This window comes from Python bivittatus, unplaced genomic scaffold (assembly GCF_059951505.1).
Source record: "Python bivittatus isolate LINGU-HERP-01145 unplaced genomic scaffold, Pbiv_v1 ctg000570_np1212, whole genome shotgun sequence".
Lineage (NCBI taxonomy): Eukaryota > Metazoa > Chordata > Lepidosauria > Squamata > Pythonidae > Python > Python bivittatus.
The window spans coordinates 24876585-24892753 of NW_028277097.1; the positions used below are offsets into that span (position 1 = coordinate 24876585).

General features: G+C 52.5%; 1 protein-coding gene across 5 annotated transcripts in view; it reads left to right on the plus strand.

The window, feature by feature from the left end:
• The window catches only part of LOC103065994 (protein unc-13 homolog B), a 169828-nt gene that overhangs the window by 98693 nt on the left and 54966 nt on the right, over positions 1-16169 (plus strand). For all 5 annotated transcript variants that reach the window (XM_088152678.1, XM_088152682.1, XM_088152679.1 and 2 more), the window contains 4 exons: positions 6033-6079; positions 8653-8731; positions 10467-10541; positions 11223-11442. In XM_088152678.1, the coding sequence (XP_088008804.1) occupies positions 6033-6079; positions 8653-8731; positions 10467-10541; positions 11223-11442 (421 nt within the window). The remainder of the gene's footprint in view (positions 1-6032; positions 6080-8652; positions 8732-10466; positions 10542-11222; positions 11443-16169) is intronic.

The window sequence follows — 16169 nt, forward strand, 5'->3', positions numbered from 1 at the left end:
TGGCAAGGATGAAGGGTGTAGATGGAGAGGTGGAACGAGGTGCCTGGCTTGGCCTTGGAAGAGCCACCAGCTATGGCTCCAGACAGGTGGAGACGGGGAGGTTAAGCCACGTGGCCAGGAGGAGCTGAGCTGCGTCCCCCTTGATGGCTGCTCGCTCCTTCACTAGGCTGGCATGGCCTACGCCCCAGAGGCCTGACTGCCCTGGCTTCCTGCTGTGGATGCCTTCCTTGTAAGGGAGGAAGATGTGGGTGTCCCAAGCACCCCACGGTCCCTCGTTTCCATAACGAAGAACGGAGTCTCTGGCTGCCAGGGTGGCACGAAAGGGCCCCGGAAAGGATCCGGCAAAGCTGTCCCACCTCTGGTTTGGTTTCCACTCTGTAAGCAGTTTCCTCAAGATTTCAGGGAAAGGCTGTGCTGGGCCTGGGAGGTTCGCTGGAGGAATCTTGCCCGGTCCCCAAGTGTAGGCAGGCTCTTCCCTGCCTGGTTCTTTCGAGGCAGGCCCCCTGGCGCCGGGAAGGTCTGCTGTGCTACCACTGGCAGAGGGTTTCAAGGGCAGGAGGGTCAGGATCTCTTGCCCTGCATGCTGTGCCCCAAGACAGCCTTCAGCCCTGCCCTGCCCTGCCCTGCCCTGCCCTGCCCTGCCCTGCCCTGCCCTGCCCTGCCCTGCCCTGCCCGAGCCAAGGCAAGTGGGGAAGCATGGCAGGGCTTTCCAAGTTCTGCCTGAGTCTGGGGTCCTTAAAATACGTGCCAGAGTTAGAGGCCACCTAAAGGCTTTTCCTTGGTAACAAGCAGCCATGGCGTGTGAGCCATTGACCCAGGCTGGGGATTTAGCCTCAGCAGCTGAGTTTTCTGATCGAGGCACGTGTTTCCCCAGTCATTCTGTGGCTAGGAGACAGCATAATGTTATTCATTCATTCATTCATTCATTCATTCATTCATTCATTCATTCATTCATTCATTCATTCGTTCATCAAATTCACATTTTGAAAGGGAGAAATCTGTTCCCATGAAGGCTGGAGCATATCCCACATCTTTTGATGTAGGTAGATGTTATCATGCCTTAACTGCTAAAAAACAAAACAAACCCTTCATCTCACTCAGAGTGGCTGATAGGTAAATAGTGGCCAATTTTTCTTGCCAGACTCTCTGACCTTGCATTCTCAGGCCATCTCAGAAGCCCTTGGAAACGTTTGATACATGTTTGATGTCGGAGAGCTTCTAGCTGCCTGTTCATTTTCCTAATATGCTGAAGATTGACTAGAAGTGACAAAGAAACTGTGATTTGCGCGTTTTAGCCCAGCACGTTTTTTGGATCATCCTTGGCATCCTTGTAGAGAACAAGCAGAAGAAGGACTGATTTCTCCACCAATTCATTCCATCCAGTGCCAGCCCTGGTCTAGGGTTTTTGTGTGTCTTGATTCAGACTGGTTTCTGGACTTGGTGCCTTTAGGTAGTTGGGTTTTAGTTGCTGGCGGGGAATGATGGAAGTTCTACCATGACACATCTGGAACCCAGGAAAATAGGAAATTCTGCACTGGGGAGAAAGGGGTTAGCCAGTAAAGAACAGGTGCAGGGGGAGGGAAAATGCAGGCACAGAACACGATGGACTTTTCTCCAAAACATAGAGAGCTCGATTGCCCTACTTTTGTGGATTAAGAGCCTTCAGATGTTTGCTGAGAAATTGTCCTTTTGTAGTCACCAAGAGATTTCTGTTTCCTCTGGGCAACCCTGCCCAGCTTGTCTCTTCTGTTGCCGCTTCATGTGAATTTCAGAATCTTCTGAAATGACGGCTGCTTGTCTTTCTTGGAATAATTGCCATTCCCTCTTAACCTTGTTTCAGGCCAAACACATCCTGCAGATGTTTAGAAACAGACCGCCACACTCAGGGTTTATCCTCCCATTTGCTATGATGGATGAAAATTATTTTCCATGCAGAACCCTTTTTTCAACCATTTCAAATTTTGCTCTCGGGCTGTGAAAAGGTATCTCATGTGTTCAGTCATCTTAGCAGCGCCCCAGCGGGTTTGGGCACCCCATGGACTTGATGGTCATGGCCCTGGTGCAGATCAGGGGAGGAGCTGTGATTGGCTGCCCGGTGCCTGGTGTAGTTTGGGAAGGAGAGGGGGGGTGGGCAGGTTCCTTGAAGGGGCCGTGGCCAGAACAAGTAGAAAAGGCTTTTCCTGGACATGATGAAGGGCCACATTTTCCCTTGAAGATGCTCTTTTCCAAAAGCTTTATTTCTGCAAGCTACCTTTGTTTGAAGGCCAGGATCTCTGCAAGTAAAACAAAGGAGTTTTGCATGGAATTGTTACTGTTTAGAAAGGAATTTATCAAAGTTCCTTCTTAAAGCTTCTAACTTTTATGTCTCTTTCATTCTTTATTTTACGATAAAGCCACCCAGAGCCAGTCTGGAGTCGGGTGGCACCAAAATCAAATCAATCAGTATGTGAAAACTGATTCTGAGCTGTGCACAACAAAGAGCAGCAACATGAACAGAAAGACCCAGTAAAACATAACACTAGCAAAACATCCTGCTCCCAACTCATCACCTGCCGTCAAACCATGACCCAAAGGCTCACTGACATCAAACATTTTCAGAGCCTTCCAGAATGTGGGGTTGGGGAGTGTCTTACGTTAAGGCATAACGCAGAGAGATCTTTGGCCTTTCTGTTAGTTATGGTCTCAACATTGAACCAGTGTCCTTCCTGTGGTCCCACCGCCTCCCTGGACACTTTAATTCCAGGCTGTGAGAAGCCCCAATCTCTCAGCGTTGCTCAGGGCTTCTCCATCCTGCAGTTATTGGTGGGATCCAGGGCGAGGGGGTGACTTGCCCCTGGGTCAGAGCTTGACTGAGATTTCTGGTTCTGCATCAGGAGGTGGATGAGATGGCCTCGCTCTTTTAGGAAAAGGCTTTGGTCTTACTTGTCCATATCAAACTGTAAAACTGTTTTTTGCTCACTAATGCAAAGTAATAATAAGGTACGTCTTTACTGAAAGGAAAACAACATTTGTTTTGAAAACATGACCCAGCATCTCAGTTACCCACTTCCCAACCTTCCCACTCCTTGCATCTGTACAAGGCTTATCCTCTACACCCAGGGAGGCTCTTGAAGTGGTTCTGGGTTGACTTCTGTGGGATTTGGGGCAATGTCATTGTGCAAGTTTGCTCCACTCTCCAAGCTTGGTCCATAACTGTTATATGTTCTACTAACCATATTACTCTCCTTTCCTCTCTGCTTTTTTTCCCTCCTTTGCAGAAAGAAGTAGAGGAGAACTTCAGGTTATTGACTGTCCTTTGTAACTTGTGTGTTTCTGACTGACACTGGCGTGTGTTGTTTTTGCATGTCCTGTTGAGTTGTCCCTTGGTTGCTTTGGCTGAGGCTTGATGTGTTTTTTTTCCCTCCCCTTTGGGGAGGGTTTGGCATGTGCCAGCTTCTGGAGGCATGGCTGATCTGGGGTATAAACAGAGAAGAGACTGTTCGGTGCCTGTGGCCTTTAGGGAGCTGGCCCGTGTCTGGCACTGATTCCTGGCTGAGGCTGCAGATCACCTGTGCAAAATTCCACCCCGGTTTCCAAAGAGGACGAGTGTGCTGCACGATGCAGAAAGGCCGGACAGAGCCTGGTTGCTTACCAGGGCCCTGCAGAGGCGTGGATTACCTTTATGCATGCTTCTCTGCCCCATCCTGGAAGGCATCTCCTCGAATGATGGCAAAATACTCTTTTAAATAAATATAAAGAAAAAAACATAAACATAATATATCTTGGAGCACAGTACTTTCTTCTTTGTGTTAATTCTTGCTGTTTGCCAGATGAGCTAAAGAACGGTGCTGGTTCTTTTCGAGAGGATGAAAAAGAGGGGTTCCATGAACCCTTTGCCCCAGGGGTGGAGGATTTCTTTCTTTCCAGCATCAGAAAACGAGTTGGTGTAAGATTGGGTGCTCCTTAGGCCCTCTGACCCCATTTTTTCCAGGAGATGTGAGTTGCAGGATACGCCCATTTGCAGGTGGCAGATACTGTAAGTCAGGGAGAACACACTGGATAATCTGTCCAGCAGAGCCACAAAGCAGCAGCTTTCTGTTCGGAACTGGGAAAAAATATCAGCCGCTTCAGCTTACCGCTGCCTCCATTATTCCTTTCTTTCCTGAAGGCTAAAGGCACACCAGGGGTTGAATTTATGTTATTCAATATGCAGCACTGCAGTGGGCAGTGCCAGCCAAACTAAGATATGTTGGCGATGGACGTTTTGGGCCTTGTGCTGTGAGTGGTAGAGAACCGTTCCCTGAAGGGTCTTTCCCCTCTCCTGTCTTTGGAGAGGGTGGGAGCCCCTCAGTCGAAGGGTGGCGTTAGTGCTGGCAGCTAAAACGTTACAAAGCAACGAGAGCTACAAATCCTCGTGTTTTCCTGGAATCTCTTTCAGGCTGGACACAAAACGGGAGAAAGGTGTCTGGAAGCTGGTCATCTGGTGGGGGGGAGAGGGGCTCCCCAATTGGCAGGATCCATGTTCTTGAAAAAAGGAGGGCTGGGGTAATTTACTGCAAATTGGATTATTGCGGGTCATGCCAAGTGCAAGGAAGCAATCAAGATTGTTTGCTCTTTCGGATGTCGATCTTGGCAGGAGCTCAGACTGTGTCCAGCAGAAAGCAGAAGTCAAGCGAAACTGCAGTGAGTGGTGGACTAGATGGCCGGAGGCCAAATTGGGGCGGGGGGTCCAATGATCGAGATGTTGGGTGCCTCTCCACCAAAGGGAAGAACCGGTTTTGGGTGGCTAGATGGCCGTTCTGTTTTTATTGCCTCTGAGATTTGCTTGTAGAAGCAATGGGGAGGTCGTTATACAAAATCCAAAACAGTTCCAAGATAGCAAGGAGAGAGGTGGTGCGTGGTCATTATTTCTGGAACTTTCGTGAGCTGTCTGTGTGGGCGTGGTGGGTCTCACGCTGGGGAAAGGTTTCTTTGTCCGTTTTTCCAATTGCTTCACAGCCAGCTGTTCTGCAGCAGCAGCAGCAGCAGCAGCAGCAGCAGCAGCCCATAGATCCTGGAGGGCCAGGGACAATTCCTTCTCTAGGGAGACAAATGCTGCTTGGCCTGCCTGCATAGGGAGTAGCCCAGGTGCTCCAGCAGTGGCCCCCAATCCCTGAACCTCTTCTTGGTCGGTGAGGGAATTGGGGGAGGAAGAGGAGGATCCCTCCTCAACCTGTTCTTCTCTAGGGGCTAGAGAGCAATTCCCCTCATCTCAGCCCAGCACAGAGCCAGCTACGAACCTGTAGAGGTGGTTGCTTCCCATGCTTGAAAGGGCGGACTTGGGGAGATCCATCTTTACCGTCAGCTGTAAGGGTTTCTGTGCCAGGACGGGGTGGGTCCTGTTTGTGGCATTCCTCTTACTTAGATGATCCTGCAGAGGAGCTCTCCTGCTCTGGAGTGACTGTGCGGGGGCTGCTCTGGACGCTTGCCCCAGTGACCTCCTGTGGCGACCTACTTCTGGAGTCGCCCAGCCATTGACTGCCACCCAAAGCCCCGGGAGCTCAGGCTGTTTGCGGGTCTGCTGAGACCTGGACTCCCAGGTGCTGCCACTCCTCATCTTGGGTGCTCTCTGGAAATTGGCCTGGCACCTCCGTGCTCATCTATGCCTCTGCCCCAAGGGCCCCACAGCCCTTCTGGACGATGCTTGCAGGTGCCGCTGGAGCTGCAGGTGCAGTTGGAGAAGCAATTCTGGCATCTCCCCCAAGTGCCCCTGGGGCTTTGGAAAGATGGGGTCAGTTGGCGTGCGTGGGTGTCTCCACATAGGTCTTATGAACTTGGGTGAAAGACTTGCACTTGGCAGGCTGAAATTTAAGAAGAAGTCTCCCCCCCCAACAAAGTTGCGCTGAACAGGCTCTTTGAGCCTCCCTTATGTCCACACCAGTGTTTCCCACAACCTGTCCATCTCTGGCCATGGAGCACTTACGTGTATTTTTGTGCATGAATGTCCTTCTTGACTGTTAGATTTGCTGGCTAGAAAATAATTCTGTCGTTTTCTCTCTCTCCCATCATTCAAGGATCAGGATGATGGAGATCCCTCAAAGTCACCGTGGTTCAAAGAAGGGTGAGTAGCCTTTGGGCTTGCCCAATCCCCCAGCAGCGCGTGCGCTCTCGCGCTCTCTCTCTCTCTCTCTCTCTGCGTGGGGAGGGGAGCCAGAAGGAAGACTGGCACATACGCGAACATACGTTATGGGGATCCCAGATTCCCCCAGGGATGCAGGCAAGTCTGCTTCCAGACAGGCCCCAGTGGAGGCCGATCTGAGGGGCCACTGAAGGCATGCATGCCCACAGGGAGCCCAGCTGCCCCTCTGCCGGCAGCTGAGCCTTGGCTCCCTTGGGCCCCACCTTCCCTGGGGCGGCTTCTCCACTGACCTGAGGGGATGCTCTCCGGGTTTCAGTGCCAGATTTTTTCCCTGCTTCTTCCTCTCTGTACTGGGAGAGCTGAGTTAGTTTGGGTAGCCAGAAACTGGGAGGAGTCTGACAATACCTTTTTGAATCAAAACGTTTATGCCTTTCAAAGAATGCATTATTCTGAAAAAGAGGCTACCAGACTTCTCTGCTGTAGGAGAACAATCTCCTACCATCCTCAGGGGCTGCTCACGAGCTCCCAGTTCGCTCCCGAGCTCCTTTCCAGCACACGGTCATGGCTTGCAAACAGGGGCTGGTGGGGCTGCTGTCCCTGTGACCCTCTTTCTGCACCAGAGCTCCTTCCCCATAGGAGAAATCAGGAGGGGATCAGTCCCGGAAGATGTCAGGACTGAAAAGATCAAGACCCAAAGAGATTGTCTCCGTGCACATTGGCCGAGTGCACTGAATGCCAGCTGTGCCCATTCCCTTAACCGTGGGGGGCAACCTGGCTGAGCCAGCATGGGCTCTTTCTGCCCCTGGAGCTGCTCTTTCCGGGGGGGCACCTTTCCTCCCCCCCCCTCCCTCCCAGCACTGCTGCTCCTGATTCCAAGCCCTGGGAGCTTTCGAAGCTGGGCTCCCCCTCAGCCAAGCACTCCCACTCCCCTTCTTTCCAGCGTGACTTGGCGGCCTGCCAGGAGAAAGGCGGAGAGGCTCCCTTTTACGTGCTGTTTGATTTTCGGTGTGTTAGTATACTTGAATAGAGCCATATGGCTTTGATCTGCAACATTTGAATTCTCTTCTGCTGCTGCTGCTGCTTGTGCACAACTGTTGCGGGGGGGCGGGGGGCGGGGAATAAGGGGGCATAGCAGCTCCTTCCTGAACTGAAACTGACCGACTCGCTTTGCACGTCAGTCTGGGCTCTGAAGAAGGGACTAGGCCGAACGAGCTCCATGTGGGGGGGGCCTTGAGCATCTGGCTGCCAGGGCATCCCTCTTCCTGGCACCTGGGATGGAGTTCTGGGACTGTCCCTGGCCAGCCCCCTCCTGACTTCCACGGGGCCCCCTGGGCAGAAGGCAGGGAGAGTTCCAGGAGGGGCCCCCCTCCGATCCCGGCAAGCATCGCAAGCCCCCGGAAGGAGGGGGCAGGGCGGGGGAGGCCCAGAGCAGGGCATATAGGGAGAGGGGAAGGGGGCTCTTTCCAAGCTGCCTCTTCAGAGGGACAACCAGCCTGGCCCTCACCACAGGCCCCCCGGGCCCCAGCCTCCATCCACTCACCTCTCCTTCAGCCCGACAGGATATTAAAGCTGAAAGGGGTTCTCCTGGGAGCGGCCAACTTTCAGCGGAATGCAAATAAGAGATTCTTCCGTGTTCTTGAGGGTCCAAGGATATTTAAAGTGTCAGTGATGGCTCCCCCCCAAGGTGGTGAGGGGAGCCTGCAGAGACTTATTCTGGGTCCGATGAAGCACCTGCCAGAATTCCAGCTGCATGGTTGCAGAACTGGGTCTTTATTGGAGCCAGTGCCTTTTTAACTTCTTCATAAATAATTTGTTGTTAATGGTGAGAAGTGAGACGGTCACCTTTGTGATGGCATCGCGGTTGGGGCAGAACAAACAAGTTGGTAGAAAGATTTCCGCAAAATAATTGTTTTGTGTTGAGAAAGAGGGTATAAAAATGGCAAGTACCTTGAGAGTAAATCCTGGATTCCAGTTTTCTCCCCCACAGATTAAAGTTCCATCCCACTGAATCGATTTGCCATATCGGCTGATGGTGGACATCTCCTTCATCAGGGATGCTTGGAGTGAGGGCGGGTTTGTCCTGTTGGGGGCAAAGCGTCCCAAGCTCCAAACCGGTTTAAGGCCCTTGAGCTGAAGCACTGAAGGGCTCTGACTTTACCCAGGCTGGCATTTCACTCTTGAAAAGGTAGCTGATGGACACCCAAGTGCTTTCCTCCCTGGTCAATCTGGACACTTCCCATCACTGCTTGCCCTGCCTCTTCTGAGGAAAGCGGAGAGCAACGCTTGATTTAGTGATGTGGGTTATGATAGAACTGCGCAACAGACTTTGTTCCGGGGACCTTAGAGTTGCAGGTTGAAGGCCATCCCGAACCTTTCTGGGTCCAGCCCATGAAGGTTCTTTGTGGTATCACCAGCTTCTCTTGCCTTTGAGACATTTCTGGATGCCACAGTAGCTCTCCCTGTTCACCCCACTCACTTTGTTGCCTGGGAGAGCCTGGCTGGGTTTCTGCAATGCCTTTGCCTGCCCTAATGCCCTCCCTGCTTGTTATTTCTAGGCCAGCGGGTGGCCTTTATGGCATCGACAGCATGCCTGATCTGCGCCAGAAGAAGCCCCTTCCACTCGTCAGTGATTTGGTGAGAGGGCTTCCCCAACCTCCTCCCTCGGTGACAATATGGGGGCATCACCTTGCTTCTCAAGTGCAAAAGTTGAACTTTGGGTGATGCGTTACAGCTACGTAGTTGGGCATATGCTGCAGCATCTTCCCAGAGAGCAGATGAACTCTCCGCTGGTCAGGAGGGCCTCGGGGCAGGGCCTTCCTGTCCCCACCCCAACTCCCACGTCCTGCTCTCAAGTAGTGGAGAGAAGGGGCAAGCACCAAGAAAAGGCAAACCACCTTCTGAACATTTCCACAGCCCTGCTGATTGTGCAACATCCACTTTCCTCAAGGTTGCGGGGCACACGGGGGCACCCAGGATGTCTCTGCTACTCCTGTGTAACTTATTTTCCCTTGCTGCACGTTCCTTGGAGTGTGAGAACTCGGAGCACTTGTCAAAGCTGTTCTCTTGACAAAAAATTTTAAAAAGATGGGCGAAATTGTCCATCTAGTTGTGGAGCCTTAAGCAATACCTCTCCCCCTCACTGCAGCCCCTTCTCCCAATGAAGAAAGAAAGGTTGGGGTAGAGGATTGGGACAAGAGGCGGTTGGCCAGAAACAACCACACATTGAGAAAATGGGATTGGGAGGGGGCCATTTGGTATGTGTGTGGGGCGGGGGAAGAGGCTTCCCTCTGTGTTTACCGGTGTAGAATTAAGAAGCCAGTGGGGTCCAGCTATGGGAGAGCAAATAGGTGGAGGGAGCCTGGATGCCTCAGTCCATCCTCCTCTGGGGGCTAAGATGAGAGCGGGGCGGCCAGAGTGGCTGCCGTTCCCGGGGGTTTGGTCATATGGCTTGCTGGGTGGCATATTGGGTTGGGTCCGTTACATGAGGGCAATGGTGGCATTAACTTGTTCTGCTTCTCTTGTACGCTGACACTTCCCTCCCACAGGCCATGGTAAGTGGAGAGCAACTCCCAGGCTCCATTCAAAGAATATTTGTTGCCGCGACCCCCTCCACCGCCTTTCCCCACCCTTCTTTCTGCAGCTCAGGAAACGGTGGAAGCATCTTATGCCCTTCCTCTTCTCCCTGGTCCATCAGTGACTTGCTACCAGTGGCCCTGTCTGACAGGCCTCAGTGGCTCCCAGCCTGCTGAAAGCATCCCACGTGTGCCTTGGAAGGGCCCGCCCCCAGTGAGGCCTGTGCCCATGGGGCTTGGCCCCTCTGGCCCAGTCTTTCTGGGAATGTCCTTCCCATTAGTTTCTTCTGGACCTGTCCTAGGGAGGAGGAGGAGGACCTGGATGCGGAGCTGCTGGGGCCCTCCCGGCATTGTGGGTCTCTCCCAGCAGATAGCCAGTCCAGCCAAGAGCATCAGGGCAGAGAACTACTACTTCTCCTGTGGCATCAAGGAGGCTTCCTAGCTATAGGCCCTTCGCTAGAAGGATAGCCTGGGAAGGCATCTCTTACTCGAGCCTGCCTAGGCTGGAATCAGTAGCTCCACTCAATTCCTCCATCCTTGAGATCTTCTGTTGTCCTCTTGGACCTTTGGGTGACTTCTCTGTGAAGAGAGTAAATGGAAGAACTTTGACAGCAGCTAAGAGCTGATACCTTAGGGGCCACCTAGAAGTTGCCTGGGTGGGGTAGGCATGGCAGGAGAGTTCAGCTCCTTAGATGGTTCCCTCCTGGGGGTCTTCCATGCACAGGAGCCCCCCATGCACAGCCAGAAGAACTATATCTTTCAAAGCCCCAAATAACAGAGGGTGATTCCTTTTCCAGTCACTGGTGCAGTCACGGAAGGCAGGCATTACCTCAGCAATGGCGACCCGAACGTCCCTCAAGGATGAAGAGCTGGTAAGGCTGGAGAGTAGCTCGGGCACCAGGCCGGGGAGACGAGAGTGCCAAGCGCTGAGCGGCTGGAACGGGAAGATCCTCCTGATGCCACCACCAAGGCGCATCAACTGGAGGGAGCGGCTGCTGTTACCCCCTTGACAGATCAAAAGAGCCGAGGGTGGGAGCCTTTCAGCAGCACAAAAGAGACTGCGTGTGCTCCCACCGCAAGTTGTTAGAGGAACAATGGGGTGCGTGGGGGCGGTTGGGTTGGGGCTCTTTGTTTACACGTGAATGCAGCGCTCAGGAGAGATGCTTGCTAAAAGTCATGAGCCCACTCCTCGCCTGGCCTTTGGAAAGGCCCTGCTTCTGGGGCTGTGGGGCCATGGGGGGTGGGGAGGCCACCGCTTACCCAACATTGTCTGCCAAGGGAACTTTCCTGTGCCGGTAGGGAGGTCAGGTCAGGTCAGGTACCCAGCTTGGCTTGCCAAGAGCAACAGCAGTGGGGAGGTATGCTACTCTCCCCCAGGCTAGCCTCTGCTTTGAGATCAGGGGGGTTGACAGGAAGCATCAGTGTTCCTGCCGCCCCCATCCTGCAAATAGAGGGCTGGGGTCTGCTCTGGGTGCATCGCACAACCCCAGGGTTGGGGGGTCTGTCTCCTCTCCCTGAGGAAAAGGGGGTTCTTAGAAATCTTTTTGTTTCAGAAATCACACGTGTATAAGAAGACCCTCCAAGCCTTAATCTACCCTATCTCCTGCACCACTCCCCATAAGTTTGAGGTGTGGACCGCCACAACCCCCACCTACTGCTACGAGTGCGAGGGGCTCCTGTGGGGCATTGCACGCCAAGGGATGCGCTGCACGGAATGTGGGGTCAAGTGCCATGAAAAGTGCCAAGACCTGCTCAATGCGGACTGCCTGCAGAGTGAGTAGTGCTCCCTTTTGGCGGGGGAGGTTGAGGCCCCGGGCTCCTAGCTGGGCTCCCTTTGCAGATTTCCTGAAGCCAAGCCACACGAGGGAGGAGAAGAGGGCCTTTTCTGAACTGTGGTTGGCCATGGGCTTGCCCTGAAGGACCATGTTTGCAGCCTGGGCAGATTTCACTCCCGGTGTCCTAACAAAGACCCTAAACCATCCTGAGTGCCACAGTATGTTGGCATCCCTTTCAGTTTGCTGTCTCCACTGTCAAGGAACAGCTCCTTCTGGCCTCCCCCTTCAGAGGGCACTGAATCCTGGCATGGTACAAGTTTCCTGCCTTCCTCCCCTGATGTTGCCTTCGTTTTGTCCCAAGCCTACGGCGGAGGCTGTACTGGTGTTAAACTGATGTTTCCTCCCGTATCTTGACTCGAATTTTACTGTGGATACCATTGAATGGGCTTCAGTCAGGTGGCCCCTCAAGGGAAGAAGATCAGCCCAGCCACTAGACGTATTCTGCATTAGGCAGCAGGAGAGTTGGTTCTTTTAAAGTGGGCTCTCCCCTGCCTCTAGCTCCGAAACCTGGATTTGCCTGAACAGCAGCTGAGCAGCACTGGTGGGTCTGAAGAAGCTATGGAAAAAGAGGGGTTTCTCTCCATTCCTGCATGACCTGACTCTCCCTAACCCTAGCTCTGACATCCATGGTGGCAGCTGCTGGTGAACACAGGTTTAGCACTCTTCTGAAAGAACATTGAACCCCCCTCCAAGAGAAGTCTGACTGTCAGCTAGTAGTCAGGAGCAGTCAGTGTGGAGCAGCAGTCAATGTGCTGAATTAGGATAAAATAAGAGAAACTCAGATTCAGTTAGCTATAGAGGTCTACAGGGTAGCTTTGGGTCAATTTTTCTCTCTCACCCCAACCTATTCTTCAAGGTTGCTTTTGTAGGTCTCTAGCATGATCCTTCCTTCCCGTGGGCTAGACAGTTCTTCCCCTGGCTCCTCCATGGGGCTACAGGGACCCAACTGGCTGGATCCAAGAAGTGGTAAACACCTTTCTTCAAGAGAGGTTGATGCCAGCAGTCTTGGAGGAACCTTTGGAGTGCCCCCTCCTTAAGAGGCCCTCCATGGACCTGGCTGTTCTTGACAACTGTCACTCAGTCTCCAATCTCCCCTTTTGGGGGAAAAGTTATTGAGTGGGTCTTGGGAATTCAGCTGCAGAGCTCTCAAGAAGAAGCAGATTATTTAGATCACTTTCAATCATGGTTTAGACTTGGACATGGGATGGAGACGACATTGCTCCCTCTGTGTAATGGTATATGGGAATGACCTTGGGAGACGAGGAGAGCCACAGCCAGGGAATGGTTGGAAAAGAGGCAGCTGAGCCCGCAGAAGGAATGGGGGCAGGCAAACCTCTCAGAAGGGACCCTCCCTAGTTTCTTGGGCTGTAAAGGCAGCAGGGGACAATTGTACTTTCAGACTTGCAAGATTCTGTACTGTAACCTTACAATAAAGTGGAATTCGTTCATCTGGACTACCTTGCAAGGCTGACACTCTGCTTGATGATATTTGCGGTGACCTAGATAGGGGCACTGAAGCAACGAGCATGAAACTGAGCAAACTCAGGGAGGCAGTGAAGGACAGGAAGGCCTGGCGCGATATGGTTCATGGGGTCACGAAGAGTCGGACACGACTTAACGACTGAACAACAACAGATAGGGGTATTATACCCGTCCTGGTCTTTGTAGACCTTTCAGCAACCTTCAGTACCATCAACCAAGGTATTCCTCCAGACCAACCATGAGGGTTAGAGAGTAGAGGCACTGCGTTTTATACTAGGTCTGCGCTTTCCCTAGCGGACAGTTTTGGCCTTTGGTCATGGGGGAGGAAAGTTCAACCCAGTGGACAATCTTTTGTGGAGCGCCACAGAGCTTAGTCTCCCCTCCCCCCCCCCTTTTAACATCTACAGAAAGCTATTGGGAGAAGTAGTCTGTCAGTATGGGATGAAATATCATTAATGCACAGATGATACACAATTGTACATTGCCACCCTAGGCCTGCTGTGAACCCAAGCAAAACTGTCGCTGTTTGTTCTTCATGGTTCGTTGTTGGCTTCGGTTTTGTCTCTTGACAGGGAGGCAGTACCTTTGAAGGTTTCCAGATGCAGTTCAAAATGGCTTCAATCTATAAAGCGCTTTACAGCTTGGCATCTTGGTACCCTCAGGACCATCTTCCCCTACCCAAATTGACCCATCCAGTACATTTATCTTGGGACAAACCATTTGTGGTGCCTCGCTCGGTGAGGTGAGGGGTCTGGGGCCAGCAGACGTGGTTTCTTGGTCAAGGCACCTGTCCTCTGGAACAGCTTCCTCCTGGGAGCTAAATTAGCCCCCTCCAGGGTGGCCTTCCAGAAATTAGCAAAAGCTGAGCTCTTCCAGATGCTTATCCAGGGATGTCATCCTCTGTGGGTTTGGTGCGTGTGTGTGTGTGCCTGGTTGCTTTTTTCTGTTTTCTTCACCTTTTCATTTTACTGTGGTTGTTTTAATTATTATTGTATCAGCTTTTATTGTATTGTGAGCCATCAGGGAATTGTATGTGTGCACTGCATGAAAAGGAAGGAAGGCATTTTGTTAAATAAATAGAATGAAGTGAGGTTTCCTTGTAAGCTGCCTTGAGCTCCTGGAGAAGAGGCTGGATGCAATGCTAATAAATAATAAATAATGTCCAAAAGGAGGTTGACTGCTACACAGTCTCGGCTGAGGATCAGGCTCCTTTTGAACAGAGCAATACAAAACACTTAAGCAGAATTTTGACAGATGGCCAAACCTCCTGGTCTGGTCAGGTCATTTATCCAAACTTGTCCCCTTCCCTAATGCATGTTAAGGAGAGCGGTCATGTAGAGAGGTTCCCTGCTCCACAGAGGCACAAATGTGGGAAGACTGGGGAAAAGGAGGCTTCTGGGCGGACCCAGTTTCTCAGCCTGGAATCTGGGCCAAGAATTTAGAGGAGAGCATGAACAAAGACTCCTGCTAAGAGAATCAAGATGGAACCAGGTAGCTCTCCTGCTGAACAGGGGGGTCCTCTAGGAAACTGAGCCTTGGAAATTAGGGGTTCTGGTCATGCACCCCAACTCATCTTCAAGACAAGGCATGCTGGTGCTTGGCCAAGGCTCGCTTTCCATGTCACTGGGCCTTGATTGTCCACTTTGAACGGCACTCAGTCGGGAGTGGCTTGCCAGGGTGAATGGGGCTGAAGGTGTTGGACTAGGACCAGGGAGACCTGGCTCCAAAGCCCCTCTCTGCTGTGGAAGCCTTGGGCCAGCAACGTTTGCTCAGTTCTGTCTGCCTCCCTGGGCTGTTGGAGGGTTGGACTGCAGGCTGCCTGGAGGAAGGCAGGAGGCAAAGCTGTGAAGGAAAGGCCCTCACAGCGCAGCTCGTGGGGTCCCGAAGAGAATATTTCTACTCCTGAACGTGTCGGGAGCAGGAGGGGTGTGTGCTCAAAGCCGTGGCTCTCTCCAGCAAACTGGGAAGCCCAGCTCAGGGCCTCGGGGCCAGCAGCAGGCGGGGAGGGGGGGTTGCTTTCCTTTTTGGCAACCTCGGTGCTGAGTGTTCAAGCGATGATTAAAGCACAGCCTTTAAGTGTGCCAGTTTCGTCAGAGGCTCTCTGTCAAGAAATGTTTGCACAGAACAAGGGAAGATGGTTTTTATTTTAAATCACAAAGCCTATTTTCGGTTCCAAGAACAAATCATTTTCAGGCCTTACCCTCCCACCTAACAGATGTCCTCCATACTGTCAGCGGGAGGCAAACTTTCAAGCACTCCGGAGGGTTTCCCCTCTCTGCAAAAGTCTGTTTTCTTTTGGGAGGGAGGCGGATTTGGCCACCAAGCCCCGGAGTTCTCCCCAGGGCCGGTGGGCCCATGAGCTGCCCCAGTAGGGCCGAGGCTGGGTCTGCTTCTGGGGACCCAAGGAGCCGCCTCTTCTTTTCGGAACCGGGCACCCAGCTCTTTCTGCCTGGAGGCTGCCAGCACCAGCCCCCCTCTCTGGGCAGAGGCAGGACCCATCGCCGGCTTTGGGGGGGGGTTCTTCATATGGAAAACTCGTCCTGTCCCACTCTTAAAACCACCTAAAGAGACCCAGGAGCCCAACCATTCCTACTCCCTAAAATTTTTGAGAAAGAAAAAAAAGGTCTATAATCAGTTTGAAAAGCAGCCCTTTGGGGCCATTCCTTAGTTTTGTTTTTTGTTTTTGTTTTAAAAACCCTGAAATTTTAAATCACTAACCTTCAGCCAATTGGCTGCCCGGTTTCTTTTTGGGCTGCTTTGGTGGGGGGTCACATGTGGTGGGTGGCTGAAACTGCCCACCCCTGCCTTAGGAGCAGACATTGGAGGGGGATCAGATTTCCCTTGAAAGCAAAACGGCTTGTTGGTCTGAAGCGGGGTTTCTGCCTGAAGGCTCTGGGTTGCTTCCCTGACTCTCCACGACAGGGAAATTGAGCAAAAGCCCTGCAGGCAACCACCGCCATCACTGCCCCCCACCCAAAAAAAGAGCCTGAAAGGGTCTGGGGAGGAAGTGGATGGGAATTTGAATGTCACCTCCACGAGGTGACTCTTTTGTCATGCTGCTGGAGGAGGTCACGTCTGACCCCCTTCAGTCCCTAGGAGAGGATGGGAAGCTTTGCTTGGAGGCCTTGGAGAACTCGTGTTGGTCAGATGAGGCTCTGCTGGGCCGAAGGCCAGAGTGCAGCT